The 18,634-nt window shown below is 53.8% G+C and overlaps 1 protein-coding gene across 2 annotated transcripts in view; it reads right to left on the reverse strand.

Moving 5' to 3' along the window:
- Positions 1-18,634, reverse strand: part of WDR25 (WD repeat domain 25) — a gene marked incomplete at both ends in the record, with an annotated part of 117,959 nt that overhangs the window by 26,953 nt on the left and 72,372 nt on the right. For both annotated transcript variants that reach the window (XM_084240797.1, XM_084240798.1), the window contains 2 exons: positions 7,228-7,358; positions 18,146-18,293. In XM_084240797.1, the coding sequence (XP_084096923.1) occupies positions 7,228-7,358; positions 18,146-18,293 (279 nt within the window). The remainder of the gene's footprint in view (positions 1-7,227; positions 7,359-18,145; positions 18,294-18,634) is intronic.

The following is an 18,634-nucleotide window of genomic DNA, read 5'->3' on the forward strand; positions in this document are numbered from 1 at the left end:
AGCGCAATAACAAGGAGACAAAAAAGCCAGCAAAGGTGAAGAACCGAACAGCACCACCGAAGAAGCGGGCCATGGTGTCACGGAACTCTCGCCCAGTGGGGCAAGACACACATTCCTCCCCTGTTGCGTCAGGCAACACCACACTGAAAAAGACATGGGAGACGTGGAGCAGGCTACATAATCAGGATGCTGCTGAGAGCAAGATCCTGGCTGTTTTTATTGATAGAATAATCATACAGCATCAGCTCTGTGCATTAGGAGGACAAGGAGAAAAGGATAGGGGACACTCAGGAATGTCATTCAAGCTTGGGGGACACGAGTCTGCTGACCATGTTATCAGCTTGACGACCAGTGTTGTCATCGAAACTGTACCCCAGGCCCCGGACCACGGTCCTAATCTTATCAACAAGACATTCCACTGATCAGCTTCTGGGGTCCCTTCTCATACATCAGTCCTCAGCCCCCCGGGCATTCCCCGTCATACCTCTTGATGCACACCCTTCCCAGAGTGATCAAGCTTTCTGCTCTTGATTGATTGGAAAGGCACCTTGTAAGGTTTGGCTCAGATGACTGTGACTGGGAAGTTCTGACCTTTGTACAGGAATGCAGAACTGCAGGTAACCATAATGGTGGCTGAGCAGGCTGCTTAACTCTAGCATACCCACGCTCCTCAGGCACTCGGACCAGCCAACAAGACAGACCACGTTTTGGGCCACAGAACGGATCTCGGTCATAGCCAGTGTGTTTTCTGACCATGACAGAATGAAATGAGGAAGGAATATAAGAAAGATACCTGGAAATTCCCTATATATTCGAGACAAAACAATACACTTTTAAATAACCCATAGGTCACAGAGGAAGTAAAAATAAAATCAGAACATTTTTGAATGGACTGAGAATTTGAATACAGCACAGCACAGACTTGCTAAGGAGCTTGGAAAAGACCAGACCAGCCTGGGATCCACGGAGCCTGGCGCCACGATCCTCCCATACCAGCTCCCCACACCAGACCCTCCGCCTCCTATAGTCCTGCCCTTATCTGCATGAGGAGTTTTGGTTGAGGTAAAACTTAGGACTACAGCAGGTACAACTTGCTGAAAATAAAAAGGCTTTTTAATATAAAGCTGATGAAAGAGACAAACGGAGAGTAATCAAAAAACCTCACTAGGACAAATAAGCACCTGGCCACGGCGCCTTGAAAACTACCAGCTGAACCAGATTAAGGGCCACAGCTTCCAAGCAGCTTCCGGCATGGGGTGCGCGCAGGTGTGCCCCGCCACAGGAGAAATCCTACAAAACACCCACCCACCAAATCACACCCCAAGGCTGTGACTCCAAGCATCTAGCAGACTCCTCTTGGAGTTTTCCGAACTCTACCAGGCCGCAGAGGGTGGTGGGGGCGCAGTATCAGCCAAGACCCGGCCTGTGGAGTAGCAATCACGGCCACTTCACCAGGGCATAGGTTCCTGCTCAGGATGCCCATGGCCAGGCGTGAGATGAACAAATGCATAATCGGTGGCTCGGGGTCTGCTTCTACCGGGGCCGGCTCATTACCTGGGGTTTTAAAGCTGGTCTAGGTGGGACTGGTAGTCAATGAGCCGCATTCCCCGCCCCCACCTAGGGGGAAGGACCTGAGCACTTTGCTAAATGCTGGGAATACAGCAGCAGAGGAGGCAGAATTCCTGCCTCAGGGGAGTTCACTTCCTGCTGGGACCCTGCTGATTCCCAGGCCCCAGGGGCTTGACAATAGCCAGGAAGCAGCCTCCTCCACTGTCCCCTGCCTGTAAGGACACATCCTGCAGAGTATGGGACAAATGCAATATCTGGAACTCCTGAAGACCCTTCACAAACTTTAGAAAAGAGGAAAGTGTGGAAGCAGCATGAAGCCTGCCGCAGTCCTCGTAACCCATCAGGGGAGCGGCAGTGCTATGCTCGCAGACCCAGGGAGAGAGCAGGCTGGGAGTTCAGAGCACCAGCAGGGCCATAACTTTGAAACTCTTTCTTGGGAGCAGATACAGCAGCCAGTCCAACACCAACCACACCCCCCGGATGAGAGGATCTGGGGTCGTGACCCAGCTCCAGGCCCACATGCCCTGCATTTGACAAGCTGCTCAGCTAAACAGCACTTTCCTGAGGTTGGGGTGCTGTTAAGTGATCTTGCAGAAAGGGAGAATCACTAAATGTGCAAAAGGATCTCTAAGTTTCTGTAGGAATTTTTTCTACAAATTGAATTGATGCTACAAAGGGGAAATGTTTTATTACCTTCCTAGCGGTGGCTCAAGCTACACGGTCATCCTGAAGTGGACTGTGGCATCACAGCCATGGGGCCGAGCCCGTGGAGCAGGTGCCTAGGTGAGCTGGGCCTGTGTCCCATACTCTGCTCTGCCACTCCGCTGCCTGCTGGGTACAGAGCCAGGGCCTGCTAGCCTGGAGACAAGCAAGGCAGGTAACTTGGTCAGAGCCCCAACATCAGGGCACCCGAGGGCTCAGACCTGGGGAGACCTGCAGAGTTTGACCACCACAGCCCACCCCACTGCCGAAGGGTCTAACCTGCCCACACCTCCAGCCTCCATGGGCACCCTCTGCACAGACCCCAGGGTGCTGCTGCCCCTGTGCTGTGGCAGGTGGGTGTCCCCGCCAGGCTCCCTCAGGATGGGCAGGGCAGCCAACCCTGTCAGTTCACTCCAGGTTACCCCAAGTACCTGCCCTGTCCTGAGCCTGTGGGAGATGCCAGGCGCAGGCAGCACTTGCCTGACCCACCCCTACCTTGGTGGCTGCAAGTGAACACCTGTCAGATAAAGGGGCTCACTGTCCTGTAAGAAGGTCACGAGATGGCCACTGGTGATGCAGGCCACCGAGGACAAAAGCCAAGGTTGCTCAGGAGAGAGACACGCGGGCTCCAATCCATGGGCATCGGCCGCTCCTCTCCCAGGAACGTGCGAGAAACGCAGGCTCTCATCTTCGAGACTAAATGTCTGTATCCCTCAAATCTACATGCTGAAGTCTTATGCCCCAATATGATGGTATCTGGAGGTGGGGGGTGGGGGGTGATTAGGTTTAGGTGCGTCAGGAGGGTGGGGCCATAACGAGCTCTCACTCCCTCCACCCCAGCAGGACACACCAGGACGGCGGCACCTACAGGTCAGGAAGAGGGCCCTGACCCACCCCAACGTGCGGCACCCGATCTCAGGCTCCAGCCTCCAGATGTCGAGAAACACATTCCTGTTGTTTAAGCCAAAACAGGATGCGGTATTTTGTTACAGCATCTCGGCTGACTGCAACATTGCCTCCGTCCCAGACCTGCTGTAACAGAATCTGCACCCCAACAAGAGCTCGAGGTGCTCCTGATGCATGGTTTGAGCAATGACCTCAACTGTCCCTTTTCCATGCCACTGGGAAACTGTGGGTGAGAGAGGCTTTAGCCAAAGGGAGTCACCTAAATCACCCAGCGGAGCAGTGGCAGAGAGAGGGTGTGAGCCCAGTCTCCTGTGGCTCAGGCCAGTGCACCAGCGGAGGCCCAGAAGGGCTCTGGAGTGAGGGACCCCCACAGTGACATGAGCCCAGACATCCTGGGCTCCAGACCACACCCGTGTCCAAGCAGACCTTGGGAGGAAGAGGAGTCCAGATGGCAGGAAGCCAGCTGAGTCAGCGTGCTCATGGTAACACGTCCCGCTGATCAGCTGGAAGTAGAGCCAGACACTTGTGTGATGAGGGCTGCTCCGTCATCAAACCCAGGCGGAGTGAGATCAGCCAAGAAAAGGAGGCCGGGGGCCAAACAGCCCATTTGCTGTAATGAAAAGGGTTGGATCAGAGAGTCCAAAGGCCCAGCGCTCATCACTTGGCCAAGCTAAAGAAAGTGCCAAGCTCAAGGACTGGGAAGAAGCTGAAAGTTGTCTATTCAGCCACTGCTCAGACTCCACCCTCTCAGGCCGGCAGATGCCCTGAGGTGGTGCCCAGACTAGCACACCTCAGCTCCACCGCCAGGAACTGGCCTCTTACGTTCAAAACACTGACTTGCTTTGACCCAGGAGGCTGAGCTCCAGGACCCATGCTTAAGGAAATAAACCCAAATCTGGAACACACTATTTGCACAAATGTGATGCTTCCAGAAGAGTATGTTACAAACTAGACCAGGATGGTGTGTTTGGAGAGAACAACAAGAGAGAGAAAACTAACACCCCTGACCGAAGAAGAGTTCTCTAAAGGAGGAGGCCTGTAACAGCGGGAGCAAGGGGCATCCATTTCACCAGCCAGATGGAGAGGATCAGCCCTGCTAGGCAGCAGGATAAAAGATGTCATAGGCAGAGAATATCCACAGCAAGGGTCAGCCCTACCGTAAATATGCTTGGCTTTGCAGGCCATGTGTGGTCTAGAACCCTCTACCACCTGCCACCTTAGTATGAAAACAGCGTGGTCAATACGTAGATGAATGAGTGTGACTATGTTCCAATAAAACTTTATTGACAAAAACAGGCAGCAAGCCAGAGTTAGCCCTGGGCTATAATTTGCTGACCCCTGATCTCCACCATCACATTTATTTATTTCAAATGGCAAGAAAAGAAAAAAATGAAATATCCTAAATGTCCAACCTAGGGAAATGGCTTGTGAGATTGGCTCCTGGATCCATATCTATCGAGTGCCTACTCTTGTCAGACACAGTGGTGGGTGCAGGGAAAGGGACAGCACGTGGTGGCTGGGCACCCTGCACCGTGAGGATGCACGGGCACGTAGCAGGGAAAACTTGTATGATGCTATGAGGAAAGCAAACATGCCGCTGTGTGTAAAATAAGACCAAATGATCTTTAAAACACACACAAGGGAAAAGAACGATGAAAGAACAACATTGAAATGTCACTGATGTTTACCTCTGGCTGCCTCCACCCCCCGTTCTACTTCTCCATTTTTCCATATGCTCATGTTACCTTTATAGTAAGACATTATTCCCTGTCGTCTCTGCAATGGGAGGCTTCCCTTGATTTTAAACTGAGACACGACCCCCCCACCCCCGGCATCCACCTGCAAAGTCCACCGCTGGAGGTCAGGCCGCTCAGCGGTAGGCGAGGAGGGCCCGGACGAGTTCAGCACCAGGGACAGCGCCACGCTCCCAAGCCCAGAGGCTGGCACTGGAACCACCCAGACCCCACCCACCAGCCCTTCCTCCTGACACACTCCTGCTGAGCCCATCCCTGACAACGCCTGTCAGAGGAGACACACTGAAGCAGCACAGCTGTCCCAGGAGCCTGGCCGAGCCTGTGACCCCGGCAGGGAGGAGAGGCCGTCGGATTGTTGGTAAAAAGGAAGTAAAAACAAATACTGCACAGCTCCCTTTGCCCACATTATTAGTTTGGGAGAGACCCGCAAACATGCCAATACCAGTCACAGCAACATCTGCTTCTAATTGCTTCTCCCCCAGCATTTCCATAGCTCGTCAGCGGGCGACTGCCCGAGGAGAAAATCCAATATTTTTAACAAACTCTTTAAATCAGATGGCATCCTTGGTGAGTAGTCTCTTACGTGTTTGGTCTTTGAGGCCAAAATCAGTAAGCGCGCCCTGGTGGGGCATGGCCCTCAGGGGCTGGGGGGTCGGGGGTGCTGCGGACAGCTGGCTGAGCATGGCCACTCACAGCACCCTCATGGGCTTCCACTCACCAAGTGTCCCTGTTCCAGATACAGTGTCTAGTGGGTTTAATTCCACTGTGTCCACTTCCTTATGGGTAACATTTCTCTTTCCAAGTATTTTTATAAGAAGTTTCTTTGTATGGAAAGATGTGATTTTATTTGTTTTAAAAAGTGCATTATTTCTCTTTGCTCTAATTCTCCTATTTGTGATGCACTTGATACAAGACACCTATGGATAAACTCGAGGCTTCTCAGAACACCCTCCTGTCGAGAAAAGAGCTCCCGGCAGTGGCTGAAGCACCAACTCAAGACATGGCGGTGCCTTGCCTCCCCCACACTCATGCAGACCTGCTGGAAGCCTCCCCTGTCCAACAGGGATGCCTTCAGGTGGAGCCTTTGGCATGGCAGATAAGCAGGTGACAGCCCTCCAGGTGGGACCTGGAATCCCCAGGGGAGGAGGACACTCCCTGATGTTCCTCACCCTCTTCACAGTCAAGTTTGACACAGGTGTTACCATGAACCTCCCATCAGCACTGCGCCTCCTTCAGACCCTTGCTTCTCAGGTCTCCCAAGCCGGCCACCCTGAAGCCACAGGGCTCTAGAAGCAGTGGGGTCGTGGCTCCTCCTCACTGCACCTCCCTACAGGCCCCCTCAGCCCTGAGGGCGACACCCTCCCTCAGTCACCACTGCTAATCCAAGCCAAGACCCATGGTGTTGCAGCCAGTGCAAAGGCCCCAAGGCAGGAATGTGCTATGTGCTCCTAGGAGGGCGAGGCTGAAGATAACAAGGGCCCAAGGGAAGGTCAGGAAGGCCGGTGGACTTTTATGGCGAGTGAGCCCAGAGCCTGGCAGGTAGTGACCAGCAGTGACACTCTGTTTCACGCTGTGACAGGCCCCTCTGGCTGCTATGTTAAAAGCAACCAGAAAGGGGCTGGAAGGAAAGGAGACTGATGTAAATCTCCCAGCCAAAGAGAGATTGGCAGCTTCAACCTGAGTGCCAACAGGTTTTGTCCATGGCTTAGGTGAGTGGGGGAGGATGACAGGAAGAGATGAGCTTGATGGTCTGGGCCTGAACAACTGGGAGGAGGAGGTGTTGTTTGTGAGGCTGTGAAGGCAGTGGTACAGGGTGGGAGTGGAGACCGCTTCTCTGTGGGACTGACCATGATGAGGGAACGCAGTTTTATCTAAAAAGCCTTCCTGGCACCAAGCTGAAAACACCCCCATGAATGCTGGCCCCTCTGCTCCAAGTGTGCCCACAAGCACCCCCACACAGCACCTCCCTGCACCTGTTACCTGTGTCTACGTGGTACCCCCATGAGGAGCCCAAGGCGGCTCCTCTCACATCACTGAGAGCATTTGCACAGAGTAGGTGTTCAAATATTTTCTGTAACAGGCTGTATAGAAGGGCGTCTGTGATGTTTTAATAGTTCAACAACTCTCAAGAATGTTCTTTTAAAATATTTAAAAATTATGCTTAACACTGATTAAATATTAAGTGATGATTATTCCATCTCAAGGGTCCTATATATAGATGCTGACCTGCCCCAATAGCTCAATTTGATGAGGCAAGCTCCCCAGGGGGACGGCCAAGCAGAGAAGATGCTGTTACCTTGCCGACCCTCACGTCCCAAGCTCTGACCTCAGAGCTGAAGCCTCCACATAGGAAGATGCTGTGGTCTTGCGGATGGAACTTCAAAGCAGTGACTCTAAAGTCACTTTGACCATTAAGCAGTTGTGTTCCTACAACAGAAAAATACAAGAGAGAGTCAGAAAATGTTCAGATCACAAAATAAATATCTCATAGCTATGTTGTCACCTGGTACAGAGCCCAAGGCCACACAGGGTCCACATGGAGGCTATGCCCATGGGTGATGAGCACCAAAGCAAACACGAGAAAAGAACATTTTGGAAAATGAGACAAGGATAAAATAACTGGTGTTTTAAAATATTTTTAATATGCCACTGCTAAGAATATCAACACACTGCTTGAAATCATCAACCAGGAGTTGTAGTATTTTTAGTGCGAGCCCCAGAATTGAAGTGTTCCCCCCCCCCTTTTTTTTAATGTAGGGAATTTTTTGTGACATGGTGAGTTGAAAGCAGCCCAGTTACAGCTTCTGTCAGAGCCAACAAACAGTCCTCCCGGAAACATCTGGAAGGTTTCACTGCCAGCAATGGGGGCATGTCCCAATTCTGTCCACCACTGATGCAAAGGACCTGGCCAGAGCTTCGCTGGTAAAGCACCATTTGCCCTGCTGCCAAGTAACAGTTCCCTCAACTAGTCAGGGGTTACTACCACGCTCTCAGACCCGTAACAGTCCAATTCAAAATCCACTGAAATCTTCATTTAGAGAATTTCTAACAGATTAGGAAAACACTATGCCCACATTGAGGGTACATTATTAAGAGCTAATAAAAGATATCAGAATTTTTAATAGGTGACACATCCGCATCATTTTTGGCAATAAAAATAACAGAACAATGGAAACAAAAACATCTGTTTTCAAAATGCTCCTTCCGCAATGTAAGTTTCTCGGAAAGCAATAATTCGCTGTTCTTTGTTAAAACATCAGTGATACCTCGATGGATGATGAAGGGTGTTGATTTTTTTCTAATCTTCCAGGGACAGATTCATAATTGGCAATCGTGTCATCAGAGCAAATTTTGGAAACAGTCAACTTTTGGTCAACAAAGACCTGCTACCTCTTCACCTCTTCAGGCTCAATAAGCCCTTGACAGCTTTGCTAAGAGAAACCACTCGCTGAGATTCTCATGGCCTCGGTGAGGGTCAATGCCAGGTGGTCGGGGCTGCCCTTCAGGTCATACCATCCACACAGGCAAAGGGGCCATAACCACAGCTGAGCTGCCGACTGAGGGCAGAGCTCAAGGCAAACAGGGCTTTTGTCTGGTAGAATGTCAAAGACCCATTTAAGGCTGGACACAAGCAGTGCCTGGAGGTCAACACCTGTTCTTGAGTTATGAGAGCGCTGAGAACCACTGAGATGGACAGAGACCAGAAAGAGATTCTCCAGCAGGACACGAGGGACTCCAGGGTGGTGATTTAACCTTCTGAGTCACGCAAGCAGTGGTGTGATGGGACTTCTCAGTGGAGGAGAAGCAGACTCTGGGCTGCCTAGGGGTTCTGTCCACCAGCCAGCCCTCAAGTAACCAAAATGCTGTGTCCCTCGTGGAACTGGAACCTGGTACTCTCAGAGCTGACCCTCCTTTCCGAGGCTCGGCAGAACCCCAGCTCCTCCTCATCTCTGAAGCTGCAGCTGTGAGCAGAAAGCAAGGCTGCTGCAGCCGGTTGGCGAATGCCCCTCCTCGGAGGCTGAAGCAGAGGCTGCCCCACATGGTCTCCACATACCAGGCGGTCCCAGGAAGGGAGCAGCATTCATGGGCCCCAGGGCTGGCACTTCGAGGCAGACACTTGCCCGCCACGTGGCTGGGGGTCGTCTGGGGCTGAGGAAGGGAACCACCACATTCTCCATAGAAAAGGAGAGAGCGGCTACTGAGTCCACCACCAAGAAGGCCCTGCAGCCAGAAGTCTGCAGACAACCACACCTCCTGGCCACTCCGTACTCATCTGGAATTCAAGGCCAGGCTTAAGCCCAAGAGGAGAAACAGCCCCGTTGGCAGAGGACATCTCCCCTCGCTTCCCGCTGGGCACGCAGCCGCAGGCTGATTCCAGGAATGGCAGTGGGTTCCCCACACTTGGTTCAAAGAGTGCAGTGATTCAGTGTTGCCAACAATGCGGAAAGGTGGGGAGGAAAAGTGAAAGCCGAGTTGCTCTAAGCTGGTGATTGAACTTTCTCTGCTAAAATGGAATCTATTTCCAAATGTTAGTTTTCCTCAACCCCCAAAGGGAGAGAATCTATGTCTTTTAAGTACTAAAATGTTCCAGTTAACGAAACAAGCTGTAGTTTAGTCTTCCTACTTTAACTCACAGTGACGAGGCTTGTACTGTATGTTTTTATTTTAGAGGATTCAGAATTGAAAGGTTTTACATTTTGTAATAAGATCCCAGACACCTAAGGGAGGACCCCGAGATGAAGCTGGGCCCGGAAATCAGGACCTGCCTCCCCTGGCGCCATGTGGGAGCAGGAGGGGGTGCGGCAGAGGAGTTCAGGGCCACCAGACCCAGTGCCACCCCATTACTGGCACCACCTCCGGGGGCAGCACCGTGGGCAGGAGCACTCTCAAACGGAAGGCTTCAGGAGGCAACCTGCGTGGTCAGTGAAGTGTTGGGGGGCGGTGGCAGACTGCAGGGAGCAGCAGGAGCTGTTGTGACCAGAAAAGCTAAGCCCAAATTGATGACTTCCTCTTTGCTTAAATGAAAAGCTAAAACCAGGGGATACAAGCTTTCAACAGCAGGAACCTTAAGTGATTCATGATTCTGAGCTTCCAGTGGCCTAAAGCTATGAAAATACAGGGCCTGTGTTGGCCTCTACATTTTGTTAAAGACAAGGGTAAAGGCTGGAAATATTTACCAAAAACTACCACGAACAGGAACACCAGCCACACGCAGGTGAGGCCCTTTCTTGTCAGGATAGTTCCTGTGTTACAGGGCAGGGAGAGGGGCAGCCCAAACCCCGCAAACCTGCCTATTCTAAATGGGTTCTGCCATCCGCCGCATCAACACAAAACATATGAGACTTTAATGGGAAGGAACTTTAATACAATTAGGAAACAATACAGAAAAGGCAAAGAATTTAGTTTTTAAATCAAGCACCCAAAGTGACCCGTCCCCTCGTGGGTAAAGCTCCATCCAAATGGGACTGGCCCAGAGCAAGGCCCCAAAGCCTGCCACAAGTCTAAAGCACCTTCCAGTGGGGACCCACAGAAAAGGGTCAGAAACAACCAGACAAGCCCGGAAGGAAAAGAGCAAAATCAACATCAAGATAAAAGCTGCCGGGCCTCCCCGGTGGCGCAGCGGTTGAGTGCTGGGTTACGAAGCTGCCCGCGGCCTCTGCGGCGCCGGTTCAATCCCCGGCTGCTCCCCGGCCACCGGAGGAGGGTCCCACATGGCGCGCAGACCTCTCCTGCCGCCCGCTGCTCCCCTCAGCAGTGTACTTCAGTCCTTCTGCCTGCTCTGCTCCCCGCTCTAGCTCTGGTGAATTCTCTCACCCTCCCGTGCTTCTGACTGTACCCAGTGCTTGTATAAACAAAACAAACAAACAAGCAAACAAATAAATAAAGAAAAACATGCCTCTATTAAAAAAAAAAATCTTTAAAAAAAAAAAAAAGATAAAAGCTGCCATGGTCACCTCCCCACGGGTCTCACCCACATCTGTGTCACCCAGTCCATGACCAAAAGACAAGCGCAGTTTCTTCACGTGTCTCTAGGTTCCATGCGCCTCCTCCAGGTCTCCTTCTGGCTCCATCCTGCTTCCTTCCTTCCTCAGTCTCCTCTGCAGCTGCTTCTCTCCCTGCTCAGCTCCACCCTCCATTTGGGTGGGGCAGGGAACCTGGAACCTCCCCCTTTCCTGGGGACCACCCTGTTACACCTGCTCTGCCTTGGCATACATGGAGAAGCTTGTTCACCCTCCAGGCATTGTTGCTCTAACCACTGTGATCACTCGCTACCTAACCTTTGACCTTGAGACGAACTTGCTTGTTTACATGTTCATTATGGGAAAGTCAATTTATTTGCTGCATGCTGCTTATAGAAAATGGAGTTTTAAAATATTCAACCCGCTAACCCTGGCATTATCGATCTTGCTGTGATGCACTCAACCAGTATGGGAGCTGTTCAGACCTCTTGGAGTTAGGGGGAAAATAATTTCTTTTCCTCCTGGAACCAATAATGATAAAAATAAACTATATATCGTCATTAAAGCAAAAATGTGTTTAAAACAGAATGCAGAAGCTCAATTTGTTCTCTTGACACTTGTTACGAGCTGCTTCCATCACCAATGTCGCGGTGACAGGCACCTGATAACAGTGGCCAGGTACCACCCCACAACCCCACTTCCTTTCTCAGGTGGAGACATCCTGCTCGGCTCCCCAGGTGACCACCCACATAGCTGGGGAAACATTGCCCGTCTATTCAACACCGACCAGGAGCGCTCGGCACTCAGCACGTCTGCCCCCTGGGAACATCCGGTACCTGCCAGGTGAAACTCACGCGTGGGTCCCCAGGAAGGAGGAGGGACGTGCATGCCCGCCCCTCTAGGGAGATGGCACCTGCACCCCGGGCTTGCACATGCCCCGCCGCCAGCCTGCGTGGCAGGTGGAAGAAGCATTTTTCATAGCTGGGGACATGGGAGCTGGGCGCACTGAGGCTGGGCCCGTCTAACCCCAGAGCCCAGCTGTCTAGACCCCGCCCCGCCCGCCCAAGAGCGGTTGGTGACCTTTCCTTCTCCTCAGCTCTTTGTTCACGTCAGGACTCACGAATGTGTAGAGAAGACACTGACAGGGAAAGCTGATGCTGGCAGCTAGTGGTGATTGAGCCTGCGTTCCCAGGCAGGCGGCATATGACTCATTCCACTAAAATCAATATCGTTATGCTCATCCTCCGGGTGGTATTCAGCCAGCTGTAAATTCAGCCATCCTGACTCAAAGTTAACAAGAACAGGCACTTAAGACTTTCAAATCAAACGCTGTGAGTCAGACAGGGGCCATCTGGGCAAACCAGGGGTCCAAGCACGTGAGGTGGTTGTCGTGGGAATTAGAGACCACGCGTGTCCGCCGCGCAGCCCCAGACAAGGCAGAGGGACAAGAGGCCGCAGCCATGGTGCCAGGATGCCAGTCACCACTTTCAGACACGTCAGCCATGGCTTTTAATTATCTCAAGAGACTAAACTTTCCAAAAAATTTTTTAAAAACAAGTTGTCAACTTGCAAATAAGATGCGTCCAAGGGTTTACCTGGGTTTTCTGGGACCCAGAACGCCCCAAGAGGGCAGCAGGAACCTGTGACCGTGTTCAGGCCCCAGGGTCAGTCAACAGAGGTGAAGTTACCTGCGCAGGGAGCCGGTTGCCAAGTGATGGGGTCGAAGCGTCGCCGCCGCCCTGCAGCAACGGTGAAGACCGCAACCGCTGATTAAAAACCACCGTTCATTTCTCCCCAGGGCTGGCGCCAGCTTAATTAGAAGGGGATGACAAGACAGACGTCTGTGGAGATGCAGAAGGACATGTGGGCACTTTCCAAAGTGCGAGATAAGGGTGTCCTAATGAAGTTTGAAAACCTGATTTAATATCCATCAGCTGGGCCGGTGTCTCACCCCACATGGTGCGGGAAGGACAAGCAAGAGGCTGTGGAAGGAGAGGGGAAGGGGAAGGGCTGGCCCCAGAGAACATTCACGCAACCCAGGGCCGGGAGTGGGGCTGGTGAAGGCACGGACTTAGGAGACAGGGTCTCAGATGATGGACGGGACAGGAAAGGAGTCACACCTGCGCCAGAGGGAGGGCGGAGTGCGGGCAGCTGCTCACCGGGCAAAGGGGCACTGAAGAGGCAGCAGCCAGGGGACTGTGGTCAGCTCGCTGGCTCCAGCAATCCTCGGAGCCTCCCTGTCCAGATCTAGGGGCCACCATCCCAAACTAGAAGGATGAGGCGTAAGATGAGGCACCTGGCAGAGCTCGGACACGCCACAGCAGAGGCCCGTGATGCCACCAGCACCTGCTGTGGACTGGCCTCCGGCCTCACAGCACCTGTAGGCATCTACCTGAGTCCCTCTGAAATGGGCTGGGCTACCACCAAGGTGCACAAGAGCCTAAGAGTGGGGCCTTGTGGGCCCCTCTGCAAGGCAGGGCAGGGTCCAGGAGGGCATAGCCAAAGGGACCCTTTTCCAAAGCCCATGAGCCCCTGGCATTCCTCGCAGGGGTTTTAATTTGGACACTTCTCTCTGTCCCTTCACAAGGTGTTCTAGAATCCCTAGGGCTGACGCTTCTCCTGCAGAGAGCAACTGTCAGCAGCCACAAGAATGTCCCCTAGCCGGTCACTTAAGAGGAGGGGGTCAGTCGATGGGCCTGGGCACAGCTTCCTCCCAGGTGGGAGCTGCCCAGGTGACAGCCCAGTGGCTGCCAGGAATCAGCTTAGCAGACCACTACTTCGCAGCAGGGAAACGGCTGTGGCCAGGGCCCCCACAGTCAGAGCCTCAGCCGGCCACACAGGCCAGGGCTGGTTCCGGCTCTGTCACCGCTGGCTGCGTGGCCTCACACAAGTCTCCCCACCAGGTCAGAGCGGAGGCAAGTGGGTAAGAAGCAAAGGGTCTGCATCCCTGTCTTCTTGTCAGCTACGAACAGGCCAAGCCACATTCTGGAAAGCAAGGTGATCCCTAGGGTAGCCCGGAGACCCCTCCCCGCAGTAGCGTCTCTGTGAGGGGCCCCAGCCAAGATGCAAAAGCCCAAGACACATCACAAGGTACTTCTAGGAAAACCAAGGAAATGGTCGTTTAAGGATCCAGTCCCAACTGGTCACTCGTTTCCAAGCACCATCACCCCCACCGTAGGACACAGGGACATCCAGAACAGAGTGGCCAGCCAGGACAGGGGGGCGCCTGAGTGAGGAGGGCCGGACAACCCCTGCCATAGCAGTGAGCGCCTGGAGCCTGAAGCAGGGTCAGGCGAGCCGGTGGGAAGTCTGTGCACCCACTCCGCACAGCGGGCACGTGCTGTGCTACCCCCAGGAAGCCTGCCCATACCCTCCCAGGCCAACATGTCCTGGAGAGCTGGAGGAACTGCAAAGGACCAGCCTTCCTTCCAGTCTGTCCTGGGCCCCACATGGAGACCAAGAGCCGCACCAAGATTCCAGCTTGAGGGGCCATTGGGGGTGTTTGGACTGAGTACCCTGACCTGCCCCATTTGGGGGAGTGGACCAGCCTCTTCCAGGCTCTCTGGACACTCAGCAAGAATCAGCTGGAACCACCTCCTACCTTCTGGAAGGGTCTCAGAGGGCAGCAGTGGGAGAAGAGAAGGCATCAAGTGCCTGCCCTGTGCCGGGCACTCAGCTATTCAGCTCAACAGCCCTACCAACTAGGACCCCATCCCTACACCAATGCAGAAGGGAGAGAAGGAGCAGCTCGAGATCATCCAGCTGGGGGGCAGGGAATTGCAAGGGTGGCTGCCTGTGCTCCTGCACCACACTGCTGCCTTGGGCATCTGGGAGCGGGGCCAGGCAGCCTTGACGGGGTGTCCAGGATGGGTGGGTTCGCACCAGGAGAGCAGACTGGGCACAGGAAGGACGGGGCCCTGCTAGACCAGCTCCTGGGGGCTCAGGGGGAGGCCAACCTCCTTTGCAGCCACACACAAATGCAAAGCATGAGGCCCTGCATCCCTCCCAGGCCTCAATGGCAGGCTGGGGGTGACTGCTAGGGGGTGGGGGGAGGCCAGAATCTTCAAGAAGCCAGCAGCACTTAGAACAAACCAGCTTGATGGGGATTTTGGGGAGACAGACTGATTTGGAACGCAGGACAGATGACTCAGAAGGCTGGGAGGTGACACAGGTCTGGTGGAGCCGGCCAGCGCCCCAAGGCCACCGCAGCCTAATGCACCAGAGACATTTTGTTAGGAAGATTACAGACTAAAACGGGAGCACCAAAAATAATTAATCTGTGAGCAGATTTTATTTAAGTGTTGATTCATGGCTGTTCTATAAGCCAACAACCCGTCAGAACTATAAATTAACGAGATAAAATGTTGCTGGCCCTCCATATTTCAGGCTGGGTATTGACGTTTTCGAATCCACAGATTTTTAACTGTATTGATTGAGGACACCAGGATAAATGGCCTTGGCGCCAAATTCCCATTAACGACAATGGGCACCGAGTGACTAATTCCCAAAGCACTGCGGTGAGAACACCCTGCATTGCCTTCTCCTGGCAGGGAGTTCTAATTAGATTGAAATGAAAAAGCCAAATCACCAAGGGCGGAAAAAGGCAGATCAAGTGGAAAGAGAGCTCAGATTCGGTGATGAGAAAGGACAAGATAAGTCAAATCCGGCCAGTAGACCCAGGGGCTGCACAAGCTCACCCCAGCCTCTGCAAAAGAGACCCCCAGCTCAGCCCTGGCCAGGCAAGGGTGCAGGGATGAGGCAGGAAGCTGACGGGTTTCACTGCCCAGGAGGACCCGACCTCGGCTCTGTCTCATCTACACCCAGAGTAGCTCGGAGCCCACCCTGGCCCAGTGGCAGGGAAGCAGGCCCACTGGGACAGGCCCCCTCCCTCAAGGAGCGCCCACACTGGCCAAAGAGAAGGACACAGAAACAAGCCCTGAGGACTTGTCTGGATGACTTCCCCGAGGGTGAGGTCTGCACCCTTTGAACACCCCTGTACATAGCAGGGCCCCGTATATAGAAGGTGCTCAGTCACTACCCACTGAGTACACACAGGTCTTCCAACAGGGGCCAGGTATTGGGCACCAGCAGGGTATGGAACGGGAAAGCACCCCAACTGGGTGGCAAAGCCCTGCAGGCAGGAGTCACACCTTCCCTGTACCACCCAACACATCACAACTGGAGGCGTGGACTGGGCCAGGGTGCCAACTCGCAAGGTGTGTCACCTCCTCCCCCCACTGTCCACCCAGTCTCTTGTCACAACCAGCCAGAGAAGCTCCCAAGGAGATCTGCCCAAGGCCCAAATCAGCCATGATTCCCTCCTGTTCCAAAGCCAGCAGCAGCCACTGCCGCCCCCTGCCGAGGCAGTCTCTAGCTCTCCATCTAAAAATCTCAGAAACCCCTCCACGCATGCACAGAGGCATGGGTCTGTTTAACATCTGTTGATAGAGATTTCAGATGACAAAGGGCCACTTCTCAGTGGTGAGAGCAAATGAGATCAAATCTCAGTGGTGAGCTCTCCATTACTGTGACCAAATGAATCTGTATTTGCTTAATCCAGCAGCATCATTTCTTTACTCCAAGGGTGAGTGGCAGGGGTCCCCATGGGAACTCAGTGACCCTGGAGTAAGGGGCAGTGCCGGGGAATAAACAACCCACAGACCAGAAACCACATAAAGCTCAAGCTCCCATTCCTCCACTCCCTCTCACCTCCCCCAGCTCCCTGTACCCACCATTTCCACAATCACCACGTGATTCATGTTCCTGTGACAACCCTGTTCTCCGCTGTCAGCTGAGAGCCTCTGCCTCAACAACACCCCCTCCACCCAGATTCTGTCCACCTAAGTCCTGCCTCAGTCTGGGTCTCACTTCCTCCAGGAAGTCTGCCTTGATTACACAGGCTAGGTGTTCTTAGAGTTCCTGGATCTTGCCCCATCACTCAGTCTGGAATTCTCCCTGCACATCTGCCTCCCCCGGCAGACAAAAGCATCTATAGGGCACATCCCTGATTCCTTCACCTGTCTCCAATCCTGCACACGTCATGGACATGCAGACAGTGGAGCACAGGGGTCAGACAGCAGGTGAAGGGCTGGCAGGCCTGTGCACATCTGGCCGTGTGAAAGAAGATCCAGGTGATGTCGGCCAGGAAAACATGTGGGCCCTAAATGAGGCCCCGTCCATCAGGCTGGAGGAGCAGGCTCAGCACATGGTGGTGCTTAGTAACAGTACCTGCTGTGTCATCACCATCATCTCATGATACCCAACTCCCTAAGCTCAGCCCTCAAGGGCAGAGCAGCAGACCCCACGCAGTTGGGACCAGCACCGTGAGAATGCACAGATGACTCCAAGCCCCACTTGCCAGGAGTCACACTCCTGAGCCTCGGTCCCCTCACCCATAAAGTGGGGCAGCGGCTGGCAGCAGGGAGGCCTGCAGGAAGGACTAGCCTGAGGCACAGGATGGAGCCCTCAGGGCCTCTCACCACGGTGGCCAACACACCCTTAGTCTTCCACCAGCCCCACTCAGAGCTCCTGAGGCTCAGCCAGGGTTCCTGCAGGCCACCCCTCAGCAGCCCAGAGGGGACACTCAAGGCTCAAAACATACCCCACAGCTTGGGAAAACGTCCTAAACACCACACATTCCCTCCCCGTGCTTCCTCCCAGTGGGAGGAGCTGCCTGATTGGGAGCTGCCTGATTGCATCCCAGTTATTACTCCTGCTGGCCCAGACCTCGGGTGTGCAGGACCGTCGGGGTGGAGGACCACCCTCCCTGACTCCCCTCTTCTTCTCCCCTGTCTGTCAAGAGCCCCCCATCTTACCCAGATGCCTTTTCAGCGTGGGCATCAAAGCAGAACTCATTTGAGGACTTTCCTTACAAGCTGGGACCATTCCCATGGCCCTTCAGCCATAATGAATTGACAGGAATTCTAAACTGATGCCAGCCTAAGGACACTGTGACAGAGCTAGAGCTACTTCACGGCAAGTTACATGTCAGAGGTTGGTTCAAAAGCTGCCTCTTTACCCAGGGCTGGGCCACCTCTGGGCTTTGTCCTTTGGGCAGCTGGCCCGCCTCAAAATTCCCGGCAAATGGCTTAGATACACACTCCCAGCACAGGCCTGTCCCGAGGCCCTGCTCCCTGGGCCTGCAGCCCTGTCCACTGGGGACTGTGACCCCAGAGACACCCCCCAACAAGAAAGCCCACCCTGGTGCCAGCTCTGAGAAAGAAGGCCCTGGCATCACGACGCAGAGAAACACACCTGTCTCGAGGTCTGTCAGGCGCAGGGTGAAGTCGAAGCCACCGCTGAGGATGCGCCGGCCGCAGGGAGACCAGCGGGCCGCCCGCACCGCCTCGCTGTGCAGGTGGTAGGTCTGCAGGCAGCTCCCCGAGTCCACGGCGTTCCACACCTACGGGCGACACAGCCAGACGTCACTGCAGGCCCGGCCTCCAGTTCGGGGGGCCTTGAGGTGGAACGAGGGTCCCATTCTTTTACCTCAAGACAATATGTGTACGCTCAACGAGTCCTCAGAGAAGTGGAAAATGGGTGGGTTACGAGGACCCCTTCCCCACAGTTTTCCTGGGGTTAAGGGAGCCCACAAGAAAACAGCATTTCAAATACGGCAGAAAAGTCAAAGAGGACATCCAGAAGGCGTGGGGGCATGCCCCACCGCTCCCAACGGGCGACGCAGATTAGGGTCACAGTGCACCACCATCTCACACCGTGACTAGGGCAGAATAAAGAGCCCCC

This window comes from Talpa europaea, assembly GCF_964194135.1.
Source record: "Talpa europaea genome assembly, chromosome: 8".
Classification (NCBI taxonomy): Eukaryota; Metazoa; Chordata; class Mammalia; order Eulipotyphla; family Talpidae; genus Talpa; species Talpa europaea.